Consider the following 22,500-nt stretch of genomic DNA (forward strand, 5'->3'; position numbering starts at 1 on the left):
GGCGCTGCCTGGCTTGTCTGAGAACATCTGGCTCAAATCACAGTTCCTTCGCTAGTGGAGCTAGGGTCCTGACCCCTCAGGCTGCTTCACAGACATATCACTTCATCTAATACATCCCTCTCCCCATGCTGACCCCTCAGCTCCCACCAGGCAGACAAGGTTAATCAATATAGTCTCTCTGGGTTCAAAGAGACCACTGACTGACTGGCTGAGTAACAGAGAGACACACAGACAGACAGACCCCCAGCCTTATATACTGCTCAGTACAGGGAAACACACCATTATTCATTTAGATCTGTGTAGGTAGGGAGGTAAAACCTTAGACCTTTTATAGCTGTAAAAGTCTGTTATTTATGTGAGGTTAGTCTACTCTTTGTTTGGTACAGTTGTTTTATTGAGACACTTAATATCCTTTGAAAGCTTACATGTGAGTGTGCATGTATGTGCCTGTGTGTGTGTGTGTGTGTGTGTGTGTGTGTGTGTGTGTGTGTGTGTGTGTGTGTGTGTGTGTGTGTGTGTGTGTGTGTGTGTGTGTGTGTGTGTGTGTGTGTGTGTGTGAGACTGTCTGTGTGAAAGCGGAAAGGAGGGAGGTTGAGGAGGGAGTGATTATGCTGATTGCTGGCATGTGTTGGGTGGTCAGTGAACCTTCCGAGCGGTGCATTGTGGGAGATTGGTTGGTGTTAGTTCTAGGTTAGTAGATAATATAATGACGAAATGTACCCTAGTTTTACCCCTGTCCACACGTATGTATATGTATGGTGTTAAACATTTCTCACATGCTCTAACCCAGGGCTTATATCCCTTTCAGAACCATATCCAGCTAGCTATAGTGTCTCTAGGTTCAGGTTAATGTAGGTAAAATGTCAATTAAGTTTGTAAGCAGATTGTACTATTTGGTCAGAGGCCTATGTGGATTAGTGCAAATGAGGCATATTTTCAAGCGCCCAACGTATAGAGACACATGAGCAGTTAAACACTCTCACACAACCTAGAGTTGACTTGCTGTACACGCTCACATAGAACTACAGTGTAGTTTCATGCTTACACACCAGTGTAGAGATTGCCAGAGTATTAGAACTGGGGATATGCAGAGGAGTGGGTGTGGGAGGTCAGCGTGTGTCTGTGTGTTTCTATAGGCTTGAGACAAGCCTGTTGCCATCTATGAAGACTTAGAGTAGATACAATGACAGAACTAACACACTTACAGTGAGTCGATCAAGAGGAGCAGTCAAATGTTTAACTGTTATGTTGTGTCTGATTATTTGCTTATGTTTTACCTATAGCTGCCGTTACTTATAAAATATTTTCATCAGAGTTCCACCTGTATCACGTTTCAGGTAACAAGCCTTATTTGTGTGTGAAGCACGCATTCATTCTTTCATTCATATGTGTGATAAGTAGTGTAGTTCATTGGATAATAGATTGACCCTGTATTGCAAAAGTTTCAAAAAGCTTTTTGTCAATATGAGCTAATGTTGATGTGTTTAATGTTACGAACCAGGAATATAATCAACTATTTCATTTTTCTATCGGTGCCTACAAAGGTTTTTAAATGCTTTAATGTTGCATATTCATGAGATATTACATTCCATTATTTAGCGTTAACGTCCAAATGTCCGCATTTGTCAAAATAACATTAGTATGTTAATAGATATGGTTGTCGTCTGAAAATTTGCATACGGATTATGCTACCGATAGAATATAAAAGGTTTGGATATTTTATCTAAATTTGAACACCCCACAAAATATTTTACAAAATGTGTATGTGTGTGTGTGTCTGTGTGTGTGTGTGTGTGTGTGTCTGTGTGTGTGTGTGTGTGTGTGTGTGTGCGCATGTGTGTGTGTGTGTGCGCGTGTGTGTGTGTGTGTGTGTGTGCGCAAGTTCACTACATTGACTAACTTTCAATACAAAGTTATAAAGTCCCTGTTTTCAACCATATGATTAACATAACATAATGCCACATGCATTGACAAACGCTCCTATATTATACACACATTCCTCTGCCATCCGTAAAGAATGCGTCCATGCAAATTGACTCTATAAAAAGAGTCCATGGTAATATATGGATTGTTGAGCTATAGCTCCGTTCTAGAACACAGAACACACTGCCTGTCTGCCACTGCACGGAACATTCCAAGATTCCATTTCATGAATCTCAATGACACTGGCTCTATATTGGACCTTTGGAGCTGTCTGACTGAGACTCTGAGAGGTCTGAGCTCTGACTAGATGACAGGGCTATGGAACAGAACAGAACAGAACAGTCACTCCCGGGTCGGCAGTAGCAGCGCGGCACAGCGCGGTCACAATGCTCTGGCAATGGAAACCCTGTCTGATTCATGAACTCCGGGCTTTTGTGGCCTTCCTAATGGCACGCCGGGAGGGCAACAACACAACGCTACACACACGCAGTAACACAAAGACAGCCGGCCCAGCTTTTCCCACCCAGGGCTGTTCACTAGGAGTAGAAAGACCACGGGACCACTCTATAAGCCCCTTTTATATGCCATGTAGCGCACAATAGCTGGGGCACCGCTTTTCCCATCCACACACACACTATTCACTTCTTAATATCGCTCATCTGGGCTGAGAGAAAACATTTAAAGGGGAGGGTTTCATCTCCATTGATTGTCTTGTGCAAGCCTGGGGTAGAGAATACAAAGTGAAAAGCAGACGAAAACAATTCAATAAAAAGTGACTTGAATGTGCCTTTCATAGGAAGGAACAATGGCCGCCTCACAATAGGCCTCAGGTTCTTCTCAAGTCTTCCAGCCTGGTTCTCATGCCACAAAGAAAATAGATTGATTCGAGTTCGGTAGCTGGAATACAATAAATATCTGTCTATGTTCGCCTTGGTAAAAGAGAGAGAGACTTGTGCTCTCCTCCAGTTCCAGGAAGAATTCTTAACACGAGTGTCAGAATAGGACGTGTCGCTTACGAAGAAACAAGGAATGGGTTGGCTGTCTGAACAATGTGATACTGTGAATACTTAGAATAGTTTAACAAAACACAAAATTAACCTTATTTATTTTCTCTCCTCCTCTCCTCCCTTCATTCTCTAATTGGAGTTTTAGAGACATTTCTCTCTCTTTACAGGGTCAAAAACAGTATTTTTCAACCTCTCCTCCTTGTTTAACTCCTTCGTTTTTCCCACAGCAAAAGGGGGATCATTACGAACAATGACTTCCCTGCTACAATCTGCACTTAATGTTAATTTATACAACTAACTAATTACTACCAACTGGTGGAAATCACATATGGAGGTTCCCTCTCTCCCACGCTAGGGCTGTGAACTCAACGGTGTGTGTGTGTGTGTGTGTGTGTGTGAGTGCATGCGTGCGTGCGTGCGACATGCATGAGTGTGTGTGTGTGTGCAAGCGTGCAAGCGTATGTATGTGTGTGTGTGTGTGACAGAACAACACTTTGAGACAGCAGAGGGGCCTGTGGAGGATTAGCTAGCCCAGGGGATTGACAGACAGATAAAGAGAGAGAGAGAGAGAGAGAGAGAGAGAGAGAGAGAGAGAGAGAGAGAGAGAGAGAGAGAGAGAGAGAGAGAGAGAGAGAGAGAGAGAGAGAGAGAGAGAGAGAGAGAGAGAGAGAGAGAGAGAGAGAGAGAGAGAGAGAGAGAGAGAGAGAGAGAGAGAGAGAGAGAGAGAGAGAGAGAGACTGCTGGGCTCCCTCTAGTTCTCAAGGCCCTTTTCTTTCTTTCTTCCTTTTTCTTTTCTATCTCCTCCTTTCATGTTCTCTTCTTCTTCATCGGGGAACGTATCCGCCCTTCCTATTGTCAGCCATTCAAGTGTATGGATGCGTGAGTGAGCTCCTACCAGTGTGTGCTAATGTGGCACAATGGTCCTGGCTTAAGTGTTGTCCTATAAAATGCCCCACTGCCTCTAAAAGCAAGCTGGATTTTTTTTTCAATCACCATGAAAATAAATGTGCTCTGTGACATACGTTTGTGTTTTACATTTTCAGTATGGAGACACATGCTGCCAGCGGAGAGTGTCTGTGTGTCTGTGTGTGTCTGTGTGTTTCTACGTGTGTCTGTGTGTTTCAGGCGTGTGCGTACGTACGTGTGTTTGTGCAAGCATAAGTCACAGCCCCCTCTGCAGTAAAAACAGCCCATTCCCCCTGACCCCAAGCTCTGTATACAACCCCATTGCAACTGACAGGACACAGATCATAAAGCTGCCGCTACACCTGACCTGGGACCTGCCCTTAAGACATCCTGGATGGCCTGAACCCAGAGCAGCACCAGAGAGAGGCTCCTTACCTCCTCTCTGAAAAGTGTTGTTGCACCATCTGACTACAGCTTTACAGTCAACATGTATAATACAGCTTACACAGACAACAGTACACAGAGATGTATAGCTTACCAGCCTATTCAAACTACCAGTCAAATCTTCTATTAATCAATATCAGGCATTCAGAGAGAGGCAAAGGGTGACCAGAGTGGCCCTGACTATGAATTCACCCTAAGCATGGCTCAGAGAGGGAATGAGAGAAGCAGAGTGAGAGAGAGGGGGGAGAGAGGAGAGGCAGCGAGAGGGGAACAGAGAGGAAGGGAGAGAGAGAGAGAGAGAGAGAGAGAGAGAGAGAGAGAGAGAGAGAGAGAGAGAGAGAGAGAGAGAGAGAGAGAGAGAGAGAGAGAGAGAGAGAGAGAGAGAGAGAGAGAGAGAGAGAGAGAGAGAGAGAGAGAGAGAGAGACAGAGAGAGAGAGAGAGAGGGAGAGAGAGAGAGAGGGACAGTATGGACCGAGGAGGACTGGTGAGTTGCCAGGGCAGAGGCAGCATCACTCTAGGGGCTGAGATGAACATCTGTGCCCCAAATACTGCAGCTAGTTTTCTCTATGATCTGGTTCTATCTCACTTGTATTCTAACTCGCTATACAACAGTGGTGTGTGCTACCTAACCGTGGTGTGTGTTTGTATAGGTTAAACGTACAGTCCAGTAGAGGCAGGGGAGGGTTCACTTCAGCCAACAGTGTCCCTGGCTCCCTGTGTGTGTGTGTCTATCCAGCCCCAGTGCAGTCCCTCCTGAGCCCAGACCTGGCCCTCCTCTCACCCCTGCGCCCCACGTGCTGCTCTCTGCTCTGCTCTCATTATTAGTCCTAATGACAGACATACTCACTCCAGCACGGAATCACACACACACACACGCGCCAGCATGATCCCCCCTCCTCTTCACACACTTCCAACTCTCTACTCAACATCTGACACAATTTAAAACCAGCACTATCACACAGTGGTGTGTGTGTCTCGGGGGTAACAGGTAGGCAGTATAGGTAGACAGGAGAGTAATGTGTTGTGTGTGTAACATCACGAAGTCGATAAGGGAGCGCTATAGCTAGTCATTTATTAAAGGCCAACAGTGCTACTCCTGCTAGGCCTCTCTCTCGCAGTGGCTCAGCCAGCTGGGTTGCTCAGTGCTCTCTCACACACAGACACAGGGGAGACGAGGCAGGCTGTACTGACCCAGTATCTTACACCAGCGTGTCTCTGTACAACTCCACATTTATCTAGCCACTAAGTAGAGCAGTGCTGGTCACACTGATAACAACTATGTCTTTGTAACTTCTGCCTCAACCCTGGACCAGTGTGTGTGTGTGTGTGCGCGTGTGTGTGTGTGTGTGTGTGTGTGTATGTGTGTGTGTGTGTGTGTCGAGACACTGGTTTTACATAAGGACAGTGTCTAAGAGAACATGGCTAGTGTTTAGCTCAAGGCCTGGTTATATAAAGCCAGCCTCTCTCTCTTTCTAGTCTTGTTTTTAGGGTGTTTATTGTTTTCTGACCCATTTCATCTCTTTGGTCCTTCGCTCACATCCCTTTCTTCACAGCACATGTGCCTATACCGGGGTGAGTGTGTGTGTGTGAGTGTGCGCTAACATGTGTATGTTTGCAAGCCTGTGTGTGTGTGTGTGGGTGCGCGCCCATGCCCCTGTGTGTGTGTGCCATTGATCCAGCTGGATGCAGGCAGTGTGTGAAAAGGGGACTGAGCAGTATTAATACAGGCCTTTCATAATGATTAAAGCCTTCATTAATGTTTCATCCCAACCTGCCGTTTGCTGCTAATGGGCTTTGTGGAGAACACAACAAAACAATGGGCAGCCGCGAGAGAGAGAGAGAGAGAGAGAGAGAGAGAGAGAGAGAGAGAGAGAGAGAGAGAGAGAGAGAGAGAGAGAGAGAGAGAGAGAGAGAGAAAGAAAGAAAAAGAGAGAAAGAGCGGGGAGAAGGATGAAATTGATTTTTATATAGTAGTGAGAGCTGGGCTCAATACTTCTCTCTCTCTCTCTCTCTCTCGACCCCTCTCTCTCTCTCTCTCTCTCTGTCTCCAGCCTCGCTCTTCATCTCCCCCCTTTTCTTTCCTCCCCTCGTTCTGCCTTTCTGTTCTGGCTGTTTTGTGTGTGTCTGCTCTCGAGGCGCTGAGGCCTTTTGTTAGCGTGTTTCATTTTAATGGCAACGGTCGGGGAGATAATGGGACTGCCCATTCTGGTGTGGTACTGTAGCTCTGCTAATGGAGTGTGTGAAGCTGCCGCTACCGCTCTCAAACTGTGTGTGTGTGTGTGTATGTCTCGGTCTGTCTCTGTACCGCCTGACTCACAGACAGTCAGTCATTATTGGGGTTATAGTATGTCCAGATCACGGAGTCCTCCTGTACAATAAACCCAATCCAAAAACAGAACTCAAATAGGTCTAGAGCTCCCACAACGTCTAGCCAACAGCACACTTCTCAGAATCTCTCCAAACAACCCTGTTTATTGCGAGTCTTCTCCACCAAACTCATAGCAACCTTTCTGACATTATGACTAGATTGAAAAACATACCAACTGAAACATCTGTACCTGAGTAGGGCTCAATGTAGACCTACTATAACTGGCAAAACCCTATGTCTCTGGGACTCACACAAGCACAAAAACACACATGCCCCCAGCACTGTTTTCTCACTTGTTGGGCCCTCTGTGAATGGAAACTGGACTGTGGGGCTCCGTGCAGAACCAAAATGTCCACAGGTAGAATAGTGTATTATTTCAAGGGCAGAAGAAAATAACTCCAGTATAAAAATGTGTCCTAATAATAGACCACGGCCACACTTGAAGAAATGCATGGAGCAAATGACTTTGTATAGGGCCTGGTGCACTGATTGGTCACCACACACACCTCCATGCAGTGTGGTGGTCTGTTACATGTACTAGAAATAACCTGTACTGTACACACACACCCGCATGCAAACACTGCTGGCTTTGTTGTCCTGGCCTAGGCCTGTTTGACTTAGGGATCAACTGTAAAACTGTTGTGTGGCATACTCAAGAGTCTGAGCAAAGTCAAGGTGTCCACACACACACACAGCAGCTGGATACACACATACACCTACATGCACACACACATAGACATCGAGAGATCACCTGCTACAAAAGGCTGAAGTGAGAGAGAAAACCAAAGAGAGAGTAAGAGAGACTTGGATACATACACACACTCAGATGGACACCCACATGCACACACACACATGTCCACGTTGACACACACACAAGCACAGAGAGAGAGAGAGAGAGAGAGAGAGAGAGAGAGAGAGAGAGAGAGAGAGAGAGAGAGAGAGAGAGAGAGAGAGAGAGAGAGAGAAAAAGAGAGAGAGAAAAAGAGAGAGAGAAAAAGAGAGAGAAAAAGAGAGAGAGAAAAGAGAGAGAGAAAAAGAGAGAGAGAGAGAGAGAGAGAGAGAGAGAGAGAGAGAGAGAGAGAGAGAGAGAGAGAGAGAGAGAGAGAGAGAGAGAGAGAGTAGATAGATAGAGCAGTAAAAGGCTGATGGTCCCTGTACTATCAGCTTGTAATAAATATGCAAAGTGGTTGTTAGACAATGGCTCTGAACAGCTGATGCTGTCTGCCCTGAAACAAAGAGCTGACTCTCTCTGTCACACACACACACACTTACAGAAACACAGACACACACACCCTGTTGCCAGGCTCGTTACAGAATGTGTTCGTTAGGATGGAGCAAGAGAGAGAGGGAGGCCTGGCACTATCACCTGCTACTAAAGGCTAAAGTGAGAGAGAAAATGAAAGAGAGAGTAAGAGAGAGAGAAAAATATAAAGACAGAGTGACAGAGGGATATAAAGAGAGAGAAAGAGAGATAGAGAGAGTGAAAGAGAAAGATAGAGACAGATATATACATATATATAGAGAGAGCGAGAGAGAGAGAGAGAGAGAGAGAGAGCGAAAAGAGAAAGCGATATAGAAAAGTACATCTTTGTACATGTTGACTGACCTTCTGGTTCGTTTTTGATGAGCTCCTCCATCTTCCTCTGTTTCAGTGTGTCCACCACGTCTGCCAGGCTGCCCTTACGTCTCTCTGGGGTCCCCAGCGCTACGGCCCCTGAACCCCCCTCCTCCACCTGCTGCTTACTGCCTGGAGAGGTAGAGGAGTTGTGCTGGGGGTAGGGGCTCAGAGACCAACCCTTACTGCCATCCTGGTCCTGCAGAGAGAGAGAGGGGGGAGAGGAAGTATGAGTACTTGTATTAAAGGCCCAGTGCAGTCAAAAACATGATTTTCCTGTGTTTTATATATATTTCCACACTATGAGGTTGGAATAATACTGTGAAATTGTGAAAATTATGATATGCCCTTTTAGTGTAAGAGCTGTTTTGGTGGGATGGAGTTTTGGCCTGCCTGGTAAATCAGTTAATAGACCAATAAGAAATAGTGTTCCAAACCTCTCTGCCAATAACAGCTAGTTTTCTGTTTCCCCCTCCCCACTCAGGCCACTCCGAGACAGTCCTAGCAAAATTCTTGCTTGAGAAGTTCTTTGCTTAGAAGCTATTTTTTGTTTCTTTTTGACAATTTTAATTGAAAACAATCACTTAAAATGGCTGCGTTGGACCTTCAATGACATTCCATTAGTGTTTGAATTCAGCTTATTGCTGATGTTTGTGTCAAAACCAGTATCTCAATCTCACTCACAGAACAGCCACAGAGAGGAAGAGAGGAGACTGAGAGAAAGGGGAGGAGTATAGAAGTACAGGGGGATGAGGAAAGGAGAAGAGAGAAGAGAGAGAAGGGAAGAGAGTAGGAAGAAAGGACTCCAGACAAGATAGAAGTGTAAACTCAGAGATCCGTAAGGAGGAGGGAGAGGAGGACTACAGTAACTGGCATCCTCCCTCTCATTATCCCTCGTTCTCTCCTTCTTTTATCTGGCTGTGCTTCACTTTCATCAATGGCCAGCCATCTTAAGTTAGGGCACTCACTCTCTGTTGGATCCTAAGGAATCTGCATGCCACTGACTTGGAGGGAGTTAACAGAGGAAAGACATAAAACAGAAAAGATTTCACCCAGGCTGTTGGGAGAGAGCTACTGTAATGTCTTTCAAAGACTAAAACGTTTTACTTTGAAAGAGATCCAATAAGCATTCCTGCTTGTCCAAATGTCTCACTTGCAAGTTTTCTTTGTGAAAGAGGTTATTTGTGACAAAAAACGTAAGTTGCATCGCCATCACAAAAATGTACAGTAAACTTACACACAACAACCAGAAACTTACAGTAAGTTTTAGGTCAATGGACATTCTGGAATCATAACCATTGGCATACTAACTCCACTGTCCTGTCCTAACAATCAAGAGATTTAGAGGTGTCTCAACTAAATGAACCGTGACAACGTGGTGACGACCTTGTCATGATCAGCTTTGTGTCTGCGCGCACACTTCAGCTTCCAACTTTAACAAGCATACACACACTTACAGTATATCACACTGCACGCACGGACACACACACACACACACACACACACACACACACACAGTAAAACAGGTGGTGTGAGATAATAAGAACAGATTAGTCAAAGATTAACCCTGATTTACAGGGGGACTATTGACCTTGCCTGCAAATACCTGACTTGTTTTGTAATTAAACTTTACAAAAGATGTCCCTGCTCTGGCTTTCTCCAGAGAGAAGAGTTTAGGGTTTAGATGCTTAGGGCAGCAACACCCGCTGTGTGTGTGTGTGTGTGTGTGACGGGTGTGTGTGTGTTGTTTGTGTGGTAGACAATGAGCTTATCCCAAGGAGAAGACGGAGGACTAGGAAAGCTTGGCCTAACTCACACCTTTAGGAGGTACGCATGCACGCACACAAACCCTGATATCGATATCAGTTTGTAAATGATATCTCTACATGCCTGTTGATCATGAGGTGAGCTGTTATTGAGCAGATGCGGTACTAATATTGAACTTGTTTCCTGATGGAGGTACAGTAGTTTCCTTAATAATATTGCTGCCACATACTGTAACTGTCTACTATAAACTGTACCATCCCCAACAGAGTATTTAGCAGTCTGAAGTCAGTTGGTTTCAGGTTGTAATATTAATACTGCTTTCATTGTCAACAAACCGGCACGGTATAGCAGAGAGGTGAGCAAAGTTCAGAAGGGAAAGTGCTGTCACTTTCCCCGACTCCTCCTAGAGACTGTCCGGTATACATGTACACTCACACCACTCCCAGAGATGAAGTCAACACATTCAATAATTCATTCACAAATGGGTTTTAGGGACGGAAAGAATGAATGAATGATAGTGGATAGCCAAAGCAATAACTCAAATTCAATAGGTGAGATATGTCACCAGGTTTCTTGGTAATGGTGTTTTTGTCTCATGATCTCCACGTTTCCATATAGGTAGTCATCTAGTGTGCTGATCACTGGAGGCTACAGAACTGTTAACTCTCCTCTCATCTTTCTCTCTCTCTTTTATCTCTCTCTCTCTCTCTTCGCCCCCCCCACCTCTCTCTGTTTCTCTCTCTCTCTCTCTCTCTCTCTCTCTCTCTCGCTCTCTCTCTCGCTCTCTCACGCTCTCAATTCAATTCAAAGGGCTTTATTGGCATGGGAAACATATGTTTACATTGCCAAAGCAAGTGAAATAGATCATAAACAAAAGTGAAATAAACAATACAAAATTAATAGTAAACATTACACTCACAAAAGTTCCAAAGGAATAGACATATTTAAAATGTCATATTATGGCTATATACAGTGTTGTAACGATGTGCAAATAGTTAAAGTACAAAAGGGAAAATAAATCAACATAAATATGGGTTGTATTTACAATGGTGTTTGTTCTCTCTCTCTCTCTCTCTCTCTCTCGGCTGACACAATTAAATGATAACACTGTATCTCTCTTTCCTTCCCTCCCAGGATAAGGGAAGTCAATGACACTTAATGATGAGACCAGAAACATCATCACTAAACAGATATGCGACAGAAAGTGGTAGGGACAGCCAAAGGGGGAGAGAAGAGAGAAAGAGGGAGAGTGACAGAGAGAGAGAGAGAGAGAGAGAGAGAGAGAGAGAGAGAGAGAGAGAGAGAGAGAGAGAGAGAGAGAGAGAGAGAGAGAAAGAAAGAAAGAAAGAAAGAAAGAAAGAAAGAAAGAAAGAAAGAAAGAAAGAAAGAAAGAAAGAAAGAAAGAAAGAAAGAAAGAAAGAAAGAAAGAAAGAAAGAAAGAAGAGAGAGACAGAGAGAGAGAAAGAAATAGGGAGAGTGACAGAGAGAGAGAGAAAGAAAGAAAGACAGACAGAGAGAGAGAGAGAGAGAGAGAGAGAGAGAGAGAGAGAGAGAGAGAGAGAGAGAGAGAGAGAGAGAGAGAGAGAGAGAGAGAGAGAGAGAGAGAGAGAGAGAGAGAGAGAGAGAGAGAGAGCAGAATGGCAGTGGTTTTCCATCGGTTGTGACTGGATCTACCCACATTAGTGAAGCATGGCATCTCCACCAGCCCAGTCACACCTGTCACATCCCATTTATTTAATCCACTGTGTACTTAGCAAAGCAGCACTCTTTATTTCTAGAAAGATGTCTTGAAAACAAAACAAACAGAAAAGAGAGGGAGATGGAGGGGAGGAGGGATGGAGGGGAGGAGAATTATCCAATCTCTTTTCCTCCCTTCTTCAAATCTGCACAGATGTCATCTTGAGACGGCCACAATGAGGGTCATTTGTTAATCAAAGAGAATTAATACAACATGATTCATCTTCAAAGTCGGCTACATTAGCACTTTGACATTATTTATGTGCAAAGCAGAGAGCAGATACTGTCATCCACATTGCAGCAACTTAAATGGCTTAAATTCTCCCTCCATATTATAATCCATACGCCATGCACTGACAACATATTTACTCATGCTATTCAAGTAGCCTGCAGAAGATTACAACAAAACGCCAAGTCCAACTCAGGAATCAGCCTGACAACCTATCATACAGAGACCTGATTGTATTTGTGTGTGTGTGTGTGTGTGTGTGTGTGTGTGTGTGTGTGTGTGTTCACGCAAGAGCAAGAGAGAGCATGTTTTTAGAATATAAATGTATTTATGAATACTGTAAATGTTAGTCTCTGTCTTTAAAGAAGAGTGTGTGTATGCTATTTGTCTGTGTCTGTGTGTGTGTCTATGTGTGTATGCATGTCTGTGTATGCTTGGGTGGTGTTTAAGTATGTTTGTGTGAGTGCCAGTATGTTTGTAGCATGCGCCAGTGAGTGTGAATCTATGTATTTGATGTGGCAGGCTGACAGTGTGGGTGGTTCTGCTGCCTTTAGTTTGCAGATGTCAATTCTCTTCCGAACGGCTGTAACAAAGTGAAACTGCGCCTCTCTCCTTCTCTCTCTCTCTCCTTCTCGCTCTCCTTCTCTCTCTCCATTCTTTATCCCTTTAGTGCCTCTGCATGGGAACAGAATTAAACAACTTTTGTCTTCTTAAGCTCATCTGTGAGGAGAGGCAGATTTAAACACACTTAACTCTTGCCAAAAAATTCAAAATGCTATTTTTTCCTTCCGCCAGCACAGATGCCGCTGCTCATGTTCCCTCTCTCATTTTATTCCTCCGTCTTCATCTTCCCTCCCTCATTCTCTCCATTGCCCTCCAGGAGAAACCTACCCATTTACCTTAGAGGATCTCTGTTTCTTTCTTTCTCTCTCTCTCCCCTCTCTCGCTCTCTCTCTCTCTCTCTCTCCCCCTCTCTCTCTCTCTCTCTCTCTCTCCCTCCCTCTCTCTCCCCCCTCTCTCTCTCTCTCCCTCTCCCCCTCCCGCATTCTCTCTCTCTCTGGGTACATAACAGCACACACACACCCCTCCACCCTGTGTGGGTTTGAAGCACAACAGAGCAACACCAACAGTAGCAATTGAGGGGGTGCAATTCCCTGCCATGTCTCCAAGTTGGGAAGGTGTATGTGTTTAATGTGTGGTGCTATGGTGTCGACAATTAAGGCATGGCCAATCTGGCAGTGGGAGTCACAGGAGGCACCTGAAGCACACACACACACACACACACACACACACACACACACACAGGCTACAGGGATGTAACTGCTCGCTCCTGGAGGTGACACTGACACCTACTCGCTGGTCTTAAGCCAGAGCTGCCACACACACACACACACACCTCAAACAATCCCAATCCCTTTAGCGCGGGGATTGGGATTGTGGCATCCACACACACCGGTTGGCCTACTCACAGCCTTAACCCTAGCCCCCTACCCCGTACCCCCCACTCCTTACCCCACGTCCCACCTTATCTCTGCTTGGAGGACAAATACTCACCTCACTTAGCCTACAAAGACTTTCATATTCCCCCATCCCATCCACACACTGCAGTTCCAAACTTGTTCATATTTGATCTAATATTGCATATTTTACAATTTCACAATAATAATCATAACTTTAAAATAATCATTATATTAAAATGCAACAACAATAATAATAATAATAATAATAATAATAATAATAATACTCCTATGATCTATTTTGTTTTTAAATCATTGAAAAAATGGTTGAAATACTCCAGTTAAATTTACCTAAGCAGAAATGCGCAGCTTTATTTTGTATATTTTAAATAACAGTTTATTAAATCAATGCATGCCAATATTTTTAAGAGGCTCTTAATTGTCTACAAGCAAGCATGTGTTTATTCATTATGACAGCACTGGCAGGAGAAATTAAGTGTGACCACTGCGTTTGGTTTAAGACTGCTTGGTGTGCTGCTTCAAATCTGTCAAAATCCATAAAAAAAAATCGAATCGGAGGCAGGCGGCGGCTGGAGAATTTGGACCTGAAATAAGCAGATGAATATTGTTGTTGTTGCTGTTTTTTTTCTTTACTGAGCGCGCGGCAGGACCTCGTTAAACGGACAAAAGGTACAGTAAATAACACCTATCCATTACCACCTGTCTATGAAACCTTCCCACTCTAACAAAATTCAACTGTTTGATTAGGCTACTAACCCTAAAACTCAGGGGAAAAAGTGGAGAAAGAAAGAAAGAAAGAAAGAAAGAAAGAAAGAAAGAAAGAAAGAAAGAAAGAAAGAAAGAAAGAAAGAAAGAAAGAAAGAAAGAAATGCTAAATGCGCACCTATATTTACTTCTTCAAACACACATGAGGAAAAAAAAACGTTTTCGTTTTTTTAACTGCACCTCCTCTCCACTTCTCTCCTCTCAACTCCGAGTGGCAGCTTGGAGAGATGAAGAGGTCAATGTGTTGGGGAGCGCGCCTCGCTGCCGTGTTAATTTACCATGACAAGATAAAGCGCGGTAATCTCCTCGCGGATGCTGCCTCTACAGCCGCCACTACCCGGGGACGAGCGCAGTCCATTTCCTCTCCCATATCACTTTATACAATTGCCGTGACAAAGCCCCTCCGAGGCGCGCGGTGTAAAGCTCTCTCTCACTCAACTCTTCTGCCAGTCAGCGCAGAGCGGATTGAGAGGGTAAAGCCGTAACAAAACTTAACATTTTACACATGCCAAGCCTTGCCGCTTGCGCTAAATCCACTCTGTCCAGGAGACGGCTCGGTCGCGCTTTAATAATCCACATCAAATATTATGCGGGAGCACCCCTCCTCCTCATTCTCCTTTCCACTGTTCGATTTCTGCTGTCAGTCAACCAACTGGCTGAAGTCGCATCTCATGTATAGAGGAATTTATAGTGTTGAAAAACGTAAGGAATTTGGAGATTGTATTTGTAGCATAGGCCTAAGTAGTATTATTATTAATAATAATAATAATAATAATAATAAAATGAAATATAATAATAATATTTGAATTATTAATGAATACGTGATTAATCACACTTAAAACAATAATCATGAATAAACATTTTCAAATTTCAAACCAATACCTGTTCTAATGACTCAGTTTAAAAATACCTCCCCCTGTTATCTTAACATTACAAAGGTTGTAACCTATAGTCTCCCAAAGATGAGGTCCAATACCTATTGTCAACAGCATGCCATGATAAAGTCTATCTTCCTGGTTAGAGAGAAAGAACGAGAGAGGACTTTGGTTTATAGTCAGTGACTGTTAGGTTAATTACAGAATTAGCTTACCATTATGGTCCTTAAGCACCCTTTCATTGTTTTACTGCCAGTCATCTCACAAAATTAGTTTTGTAGTGGTTTATCAGCAGTACAGGGGAAAGGTCTGAAGACAATGTGCTGCTGCTAGTTAGCTGCTCTTCAGGTGTGGCTCAACGTGAGGCTAACTATGAGGGTTCCTGAGGCTACACATACACACATACACAAGCATGCACACACACACGCACACACAGATCTACACGGTATACATAAAACACCTCACACACACCAAACTATACATCCAAATGATTATATGCATTTACTGCCACCACACAGTCACCCTTTTCACAGCAGAACATGACTCACTGACATGGCTCACATTGGCAGTCACACATTTACCACATCTCTATGCCTCGCCGTCAAACAGTTACAGCACAGACACAGGCTTTCACACTAAAACAAAAGGGAAACGTGATTCACACCATAAGAGCACTCTTGAGTATCTTTTTTGTCCAGTTTTTCCCCCAATAGTGTCTACTCTACTTCCTCTGTGGGAAGTATGTGTTCCTTCAAAAACGGACACCATAACTACAACTCTCTGTAATTACAGTCTAATAAACTATCATCCACAATGCTAAACGGCTCTGTCTCAGTCTATGATAGCTGGGGACTGTCACTTCCTGTCAAACTGCTATGTTTCGTTTAGCCCTCTTATGGTCGAGATCAGGGATTGGCGAGGATAAACTGATCCTAGATCTGTCCTTAAGTGCCAACCAGCGTTGCAGGATTTAAACTCCAAACGACCAATAAGAAGAGTTGAAACAAAGCCAAGTAGCCAGTAAGAGCAGTTATATGATATGAAGACAACAAGGGGGTGTTTTACCATGGCACTGTGAAGGGTGGGGGGGCTGTCCAGGGGGCGGGGCGAGCGGGGGGACACCTTGCTGCAGTAGGGAGTCAGGGGGAGGTGCATGACAGCCTGTCCATCATCTCTCTCTTCCTCTTCCAGTCTCTGTCTGCTGGTTGCCATGACTACCTCTCCATCTGTCCCCCCATATGGAGAGATTGGTCGCTTGGAAGACATCCTGGAAAAAACAGATCGAGAGAAAGAATAGAGGAGAGAGAGAGGGGGAGAGATAGTATGAAACATTTAGGGATGTAATATGAGCTGTGGGTGACAGTGGGAGAAACACTAGTCTTTGATCCATTTCAATTGTTATATTTATAGAAATAGTTCATCATTATTGAATCCCTATTATTCACTGGTCCCCAATGGCCCTCTCTATGTGTCTCTGAATCCCTAGACATCACCACATCTCTCTCTCTCTCTCTCTCTCTCTCTCTCTCTCTCTCTCCGTCTCTCTCTCTCTCTCTCTCTCTCTCTCTCTCTCTCTCTCTCTCTCTCTACTCTCTCCTCTCTCAGACAATACACACTATAATAATATACAGTAAACCATCTACATCCGCTAGTCAGAGGAAATGCTCTTTAGACCTTTAAATACAATCACATCCATGTTCACCATTAGGTCCTTTCAACGTTCATACACACACACACACACACACACACACACACACACACGCACACACACACGCACACGCACACGCACACGCGCACACGCGCACGCGCACACGCACGCACACGCACACACACACACACACACACACACACACACACACACACACACACACACACACACACACACACACACACACACACACACACACTCACACTCACACACACACACACATACACACACACACACATACACACACACACACACACACACGCGGTACGCTATAACCCCATTACTGCAAATGGAGCCAGGTTTGCTGACATTTTATGACAAATGGCCAAGGCCTGACAAAGGCCCTTTCACTCCAGCAGTGATGTGTATGAACACCCCGGCCCTGACAATACCAGTGAAAATAACAAATATAGAGGCCGTGCATTTGTTCCTTTGCCTTTGTTTCCCATTGAAACCAGAGGGAGGGGAAGAACAGTGTCATCTATTAGATGAACTCTCCCCAACATAAATGTGCCCCCGGTGAATAGGGACATAATGAATATATTCCAATAATAGAGTTTAATACGGCTGGCAGCGTCTCCCTAAGTGCTTTCAGAAGCTCTCGTTCAGCCTTGAAGCTCCTGCTACGATGACCCAGGGTGAGAGGAGGGAGAGAGACAGAGAGAGAGAGAGAGAGAGAGAAAGAGAGAGAGAGAGAGAGAATACAGAAACACTAATGTATACGCTGAAAGTCAGACATTCAAGGAGCAACAGGCTAGGAGCATAAGATTCAAAACAGTATTTCTTGCACCGCCGCCAACAACCATTCTGTTTGAGAAAACAGGAGAAAACATTTACCTTCTGAGCAGGACTGCTTTCCCTAGTGGTTCAAACAGATGTCAAATGTATTGAGTGTTCCTTCAAGGAAGTGAGTGGCAGCTGCCAGTATTCAGTGAGCTTTCTGTTTTGATTCTACACTGTATTAATTAATAGTCCAGTAAACCAGTCACCTTTGTCTAGTCTGGGGCTGTGTCTGAAATATGTATTGCCTACTACTTACTAAAACAGCATACTGTGTACTAATCTTACTACATACTATTTAGAATGTACTGTTTAGTAAAATCGAATGTGGTAAGCAAACATATCAACATACTAGGCTCATCCATAGCGAGAATGCTTCATCCAATGTGCAATTGCGTTGATTCCTGCCATTCGTATATATTTTGTTACAGGGTGTCACTATTTTTGATTATCAGCTATTCTCGTTCCTCAATAGTGTGCAGCGAATTCTACTAGATGAAAAGTCAAAATGAGTGTGACTACACGGACTATTTTACACTGCTGCTACTCTCTGTTTATTATCTATGCATAGTCACTTTACCTCTACCTACATGTACATACTACTTCAATTACCTCAACTAACCTGTGCCCCCGCACATTGACTCGGTACCTGTACCCCCTGTATACAACCTCGTTACTGATATTTTATTGTTGCTCTTTAATTATTTGTTATTTTTCTATTTTCTTCTTTTAAATTTAAATTTGTAACTTCAGTTTATTTTAGTAAATACTTTCTTAACACTTATTGTCTTAAAACTGCATTGTTGGTTAAGGGCTTGTAAGTAATCATTTCACTGTAAGGTATACATTTGATTTTGATTTGATTTTGATTTGACATCCTGGCATTTAAAGCATACGAACGTTCCGAAATTTCACATACTATAAAACATTCTATTTTCGCATCCCCAAAATGCCTACTATTTAGAACGCAAGTATGGGTATTCGGACACAACCTGTGTCTATTCCAGACTGAGGCCTCCCCAACAGTGCAGTACCACTGTGCTCTAGAACTACAACACTCCACTACCATAACAGTGAACTGGAAACAGATTATTCTCTCTATTTATTGGATTTCCTATGGCTTCACATCTGGCATTGTTCCTCCACGCAGATCCACTTTCAGACATAATTTATTGCTTATTTGCTTTATGACAAAGATGAAGGCAAACAAGATATAGTGTTTCTCGTTGCAGGGAAGGCCTGAGAAAAACCCACAGCAGATATGGGACTGTGACTTTAACCACGCGACATGGTGGTAAGAAAATAACTCAATCTATGGTTCTGTCAATAGTATACATGTATAGTCGTAAATTACAACATCGTGCTTACACCTATATATATAATCTTCTATCTATATCAATATGTCGTTATGCTAACTTGTATATTCTACTGTCTGCACATGCCTATTCCAAAATTCCCTTCTCTATCTACACATGCTTGAAACATAGCATCAACAGAAGTGATACTGACACATTATTTCAAATTATAAAATGAAAGGAAAATGTAAGTAGTTTTTCCAAAACCACAAGAAAGTGTAGAAATGAAAACAATTGTGATATTTCTAAATATATACCTTTATCATCTGTGAAACATTAGAAAGTGTGTGTTGAGTTCCCCCAGTGTTTCACACACTCGGCAGAGAGAGAGGAAGGGCCAGCTGTATCAACTACACCACGCGACACGCGGCATGCGCGCGCGCGCGCGCACACACACACACACACACACACACACACACACACACACACACACACACACACACACACACACACACACACACACACACACACACACACACACACACACACACACACACACACACACACACACACACACACACACACACACACACACACACACACACACACACATACACTGCAGGTCTGTCCTCATCACAGGCTGTTTACTTTACCTCCTTTCACTCTCACACACTGGAGCCTTTTGTTTCTGCTACACACACACACACCGACCCGACACACACCACTCCAATAAACACAGACCCTCCTCACACACACACACAACTGCCCTCAGTCCACCCCACCTCAACTAGACCACCGCCCCTCCACCCATATCCTGTCCACACCTCTCTGCCCAGCTGCACTCTTCCCACGTCCTCTAGACACCACACAGGACTGGAGTAGTATCCCTGGACACTGATCTAAGGTCAGTTTGGGGTTTTACCGCCTAATAGTTAATGTTAGCAGCAGGGAGGGTAAGCTGTTCCTAGATCTGTGTACCTAAGAGCAACTTTTGGGCAGGTCACACACCTCTCAGGAGAACAAGAACCCAGTCTGTTGGATGCTGCGACTCTGGAATATTTCTAAGGTTAGACACAACACCCACTCCTCTCCTCCTCCCACCCCTCCATCCCCCCTCTTTCCTCCACTCTGCTGTGCCCTCCTCTCCATTTCACAGCTCTCCTCTTGAGCAATAAAATGTATATTTTCCTCCAAGCCTTTGATGTCTAATTACTATAGACCTCAGCACACCGGGTGAGCAGGTTATAGCAGCTATTTCATTTAAAGTTGGCAGACCTGTCCTGCACAAGAGGCTGCTTCATGAAACATTGAACGCATGTAGTGATGTTGGGATTAAAAAGAAGGGCTTTATTAAGTAGATAAATTGGCAGCAAAGCTAGTCTCCAAGGTCATAATTAGCTACTATTAGCATAATTTCGCTCCTTCCTTCTGTGGCGCTAACACAGGCAGACATGCCAAACACACATCCCTCTCTCCACTGGCAGCCGGGAAAATAAAGCCAGGCACATACAGACACACCGGGCCGTTATAAACACACACACAGACACACATGCAAGCATTCATGCATGCACACACACCACTGGCCCTCACGGCAAACTGAACATGCAGCGATGCACTGAGCGCCAACCATCCAAGCAATACATGATGTTTGGACAGTCCTTTTATCAACAGCACGGGAAACACTGGAAAGAGAATTGGACATCTGATGTGTTCAGAGCTCATGACTCAGGTGTCCAGCTCTCTACCCTCCTCTCTCAACTGCTGGTTGTGGGAGTTAGTGGGTTCAAAACGCATACACACACACACACGCACACACACGTGCACACACCGACACACACACCCTGGCTGAGCGTTAGTGTTAGCTACTAAGCTTAGATTAAAGAACCGCTTCCCCTGGACAACTTCATCTCTTTGATGATGACTGAGTGCTGGTGTGTTAAGTCCCCCTCATATCACACATGTACATTTACTGTTAAGTCACTAATCGGCCAAATACACTGTCCATTAACTAACAAAATAGACTGATTTACTGTTAACCTCCATCACAGACTGACCGACCGGTGGTTAACTCACTTAACACCAGCCAGTCCAGCACAAATGACCCACTTCAACGCCTACACACACTGCACAGAGAGAGAGAAACGAGCTGACACACACATCTAGAGACAGAGACACACACACACGTGCTGAGCCCCGTATCTCCTCACATCCCAGTAGCGATGTGTTAAATCATTCATATTAGAAGCGCTCCGACGGGGGTAAAGATTTGTTTCATGTTTCATGAAGACTGAGTGAGAAACAAAGCAGTCATCTCCTATATGCTAGATGATATTACACACACCTTCAGACTGCTCTCTCTCTCTCTCTCTCTCTCTCTCTCCTCTCTCTCTCTCTCTCTCTCTCTCTCTCTCTCTCTCTCTCTCTCTCTCTCTACTCTCTCTCGCTCTCTCTCTCAATCCCCCCTCTCTCTCTCTCTCTCTCTCTCTCTCTCTCTCTCTCTCTCTCTCTCTCTCTCTCTCTCTCTCTCTCTCTCTCTCTCTCTCTCTCTCTCTCTCTCTCTCTCTCTCTCTCTCTCTCTCTCTCTCCCCCTCTCTCTCTCTCTCTCTCACTCTCTCTCTATCTCCCCCTCCCCCTCTCACTCTCTCTCTCTCTCTCTCTCTCTCTCTCTCTCTCTCTCTCTCTCTCTCTCTCTCTCTCTCTCTCTCTCTCTCTCTCTCTCTCTCTCGCTCTCCCCCTCTCTCTCTCTCTCTCTCTCTCTCTCTCTCTCTCTCTCTCCCTCTCGTTCTCACTTTCCTTCTCTAAATCTCTCTCTGTTTATCTATCTTTCCCTCTCTTAGCAATAATTCTAACTCTTCTTCTATAGGCAGATCAATGGCAGAGATCAGAATGTTTTTCTAGGTAATACTACATTAACTGTATCATGGTCACAACCATTATTCTCTATTTGAACTGTGATCCTGTATTTCAATTGCTGAATAAACATGCATATTAAACAGATATAAATCAATATTAGGATTTCATATAGACTGCTTAACATAATTTCAACATGACATCAAAACGGGTCTTTAAATCTGCATCCCCAAGAGGTAGTGATGTCATCTCTGTGCAACCCTTCCCCTACTACCTGAGTGTGTATGCGTATGTGTGAGAGATAACTTTACAGCTGTGTCTGAGGTAAGGGAACAGAACAGCGTATCAAACGTCAGTACAGGAAACCTCAGCATTTCCATAGGTACACTGTATGACACCTGAGGAATGAGTTTAAACAACTGTTCCATCAGGTATTGAACTATGGTATCAACTCTCTCTTTCTTTAACTCTCCTTTCTCTCGCTGCTCTCTCCATATACAGTGGGGAGAACAAGTATTTGATACACTGCGGATTTTGCAGGTTTTCCTACTTAAAAAGCATGTAGAGGTCTGTAATTTTTATCATAGGTACACTTCAACTGTGAGAGACGGAATCTAAAACAAAAATCCAGAAAATCACATTGTATGATTTTTAAGTAATTCATTTGCATTTTATTGCATGACATAAGTATTTGATCACCTACCAACCAGTAAGAATTCCGGCTCTCACAGACCTGTTAGTTTTTCTTTAAG

The 22,500-nt window shown here is 44.0% G+C and overlaps 1 protein-coding gene across 13 annotated transcripts in view; it reads right to left on the reverse strand.

Annotated features, from left to right (window-relative positions):
• The window catches only part of LOC121575697 (transcription factor SOX-5-like), a 171,057-nt gene that overhangs the window by 63,293 nt on the left and 85,264 nt on the right, over nt 1-22,500 (reverse strand). For all 13 annotated transcript variants that reach the window (XM_045212368.1, XM_045212376.1, XM_045212369.1 and 10 more), the window contains exons 2-3: nt 16,181-16,382; nt 8,256-8,463 (exon numbers count right to left, since the gene is read on the reverse strand). In XM_045212368.1, the coding sequence (XP_045068303.1) occupies nt 8,256-8,463; nt 16,181-16,381 (409 nt within the window). In that variant the 5' untranslated portion in view covers nt 16,382. The remainder of the gene's footprint in view (nt 1-8,255; nt 8,464-16,180; nt 16,383-22,500) is intronic.

Source organism: Coregonus clupeaformis, unplaced genomic scaffold, assembly GCF_020615455.1.
Source record: "Coregonus clupeaformis isolate EN_2021a unplaced genomic scaffold, ASM2061545v1 scaf0009, whole genome shotgun sequence".
NCBI lineage: Eukaryota > Metazoa > Chordata > Actinopteri > Salmoniformes > Salmonidae > Coregonus > Coregonus clupeaformis.